General features: G+C 40.3%; 1 protein-coding gene across 3 annotated transcripts in view; it reads left to right on the top strand.

The window, feature by feature from the left end:
* cuzd1.2 (CUB and zona pellucida-like domains 1, tandem duplicate 2) overlaps positions 1 to 1,967 on the top strand; it is a 10,018-nt gene extending 8,051 nt beyond the window's left edge. For all 3 annotated transcript variants that reach the window (XM_017427622.3, XM_017427614.3, XM_017427608.3), the window contains 5 exons: positions 257 to 432; positions 574 to 804; positions 885 to 1,045; positions 1,135 to 1,379; positions 1,502 to 1,967. In XM_017427622.3, the coding sequence (XP_017283111.1) occupies positions 257 to 432; positions 574 to 804; positions 885 to 1,045; positions 1,135 to 1,379; positions 1,502 to 1,551 (863 nt within the window). In that variant the 3' untranslated portion in view covers positions 1,552 to 1,967. The remainder of the gene's footprint in view (positions 1 to 256; positions 433 to 573; positions 805 to 884; positions 1,046 to 1,134; positions 1,380 to 1,501) is intronic.
* The last annotated feature ends 634 nt before the right edge of the window (positions 1,968 to 2,601 follow it).

Below are 2,601 nucleotides of genomic sequence, written 5' to 3'. Positions count from 1 at the left end.
AAAATTAAACGAAATAAACATTTGAAATATATGAGTTTGTATGTAATGTATGAATATAATATACAAGTTTCACTTTTTAAATGGAATTACTGAAATCAATCTACTTTTTCATGATATTCTAATTTTATGACCAGCACCTGTAGTTCATTTGAAAAGGGATGTGAATAATTATACCAACATTAAAGTCAGCTAGGTTCACCTTCGAGGGGCCTTCACTGTTGTTACAAACATTTAAGTCAACTCCGTCTCCTGTCAGGTCGAGTGGACTGCTCCTCAGACAACATGAACATTGTGATCGATAGATCATACCTGAACTCTCTGGGCTACGATGGCCACAATTTGTACCTGGATGATCCATACTGCAGACCGCAGGTTTCCAGCTACCAGGTGGTCTTCAGTTTCCCTCTTAACACTTGTGGGAACGTCAGAAAGGCAAGACAACTAATTACCTTCTAGAAAAAAAAACAAAAAACATGAACAATAGGTGGTATATTCTCACAGTTATCCTAAAGATGACTGCAGTGTTTGAGAACTACACTCGTTCTTATTTTTGCGATATGTTTTACTCAACAGTTTGTGAACGGCAAAGTTGTATACACAAACACCCTTCGAGGCTTCCCCTCCACACATGGAGAGATTACACGTCAGTCTCATCTCAAGATGAAGGTCAACTGTCTGATGCAGCCAGACTCCGTTTCCCAGACTTTGTTCGTTGTTCACCCTAAGAATATCAGCAGCATCTCTGGTTCTGGCAGATACAACACCAGCATGGCTTTCTACACATCCAGCAGCTTCTACTATGAGGTATGCAGGCATGGTGAAGAGGTGAGGAAACATGATTTCTGATGGAAAACACGATGCCGATGTTTCCCTTTTGCACTCAGGTTACTGAGGTCCCATATGAGGTAACACTCAACCAGAACTTGTATGTGCAAGTGAACATGAGGAGGCCTGACAGTTCTCTCGTCCTGTTTCTCGACACCTGCGTGGCTTCCCCAACTCCTTTCGATTTCCACACCAGGGCTTACTATTTGGTTCGTGACGGGTAAGATGATTATAGTTCCTTCTGTAACTTACCTAAACTGATTTGTGTGACCTGTGTCTAAGAGGGCATCGTCTCCGTTTCACCCTCAGATGTCGTGTTGACAACACCTACCAGCCCATCAGCACTGGCACCTCATACCGGGCCCGTTTCACCTTTAGAGCCTTCCAGTTCCTGCGCGCCACAGATTCAGTGTACCTTCAGTGCAAGGTTGTGATATGCCCCGCCTCAGACGGCAATTCCCGCTGCCGCCGCGGCTGCAGCAGACGTGTGGCCAGAGAGCTGGAGTCAGAACACCACAGCCAAACTCTGGTTTTGGGTCCCATTAAGCTCAAGGGTCAGTGTGCATCTGAATGTATTTTTTTTTTCTGACTTGTAACAAAAATTAAAAGATGTAGGAAAGCAAAATCACGATCCCAAGAAAACATTACAACCATTTTTTTCTACCTTCTTTTACAGAGTCTGAGAAAAAGAAGGAGGAAGAGCCTGAAAAGCAGAACAAGGCCTAACTGGATGCTCTTTTGACCTGCTTTAATCAACTTTCTGTTCATTTCATTAAGATACTGAATTATATTCAATGCTTACTTTCTCTTTGACCTGTTATCTGATTAAATGCATCATCAAAAAAAAAACGTGTACCTTATTAAGTCAAACGCACAACTGAACAGTTAACATTACTGATCATTTCTCTTCTTTTTACATAAAAGGTAAAGAAAGGAAGAGGCAAAGTGAAGGTCAGTTAGAAAACACTTTACTTATAAATTAGTAATCAATTTCACAATAAAATGATTTCCCATCTCAGCTCAGAAAGTTGGTGGTCGCCAAAGGCTTAAACATTCACCGTGACCTATGAATCTACAACACACAGAGAACATAAGGCAGCCTTTACTGAATGTCCCATTACTGATAAGATTGTTAACAAGAAGGGGCTCCTAAAAACAACTAAGTCCTCTACACATGTTGCTAAGCAACCAACGACAGTGCCCAAAGACAAACAACAACCTTGCTGAAGTAGTAGTCTTACTGCAACACGATTTAGCTTCTTTTTTTTTTTTTTTTGACACTGAACATCTATAAAACCATTCAGAATACAATACTCAGTAAATATTGATAAAAACACTGGGATTCATAGAATTTGTTGAAATCTCAGTCTGAGCTGTAAAAGGCTAAAACATGGCAATTCCGGTGCTACATGGCAATCCTGAAAAGGTCGTGACATGAGACACAAAACTTGGTGATTCTGCCTGAACAAAGAGGCACTGGATATCAAAATGACTTCATATATAAAAAAAAAACAGAAAGTGAAATGATGTACGCAAAAGGATAAAACCCTTTAAGTCTAAATGAATTATCTATAATTTCATGACGGTAGTGCACTTCATAAAACAAAGAACACCAAGTAGCTGGCACAGTTGGGCCAGTTTTAACTGCTGATGCCATTTTTTACTGAAGAGCTGGCATTGACTCCGGAATTTCTTAGCAGCAGAATTTTGGCCCAAAAAAATACAATAAAAAAAACATGGCTACCATAGTAAAACAATGAGAGCCAAACATCCCCC

Source organism: Kryptolebias marmoratus, linkage group LG22 (genome assembly GCF_001649575.2).
Source record: "Kryptolebias marmoratus isolate JLee-2015 linkage group LG22, ASM164957v2, whole genome shotgun sequence".
Classification (NCBI taxonomy): Eukaryota; Metazoa; Chordata; class Actinopteri; order Cyprinodontiformes; family Rivulidae; genus Kryptolebias; species Kryptolebias marmoratus.
The sequence above is the reverse complement of the archived record's forward strand: the minus strand, read 5'-3'. Positions and strand labels throughout refer to the sequence as shown.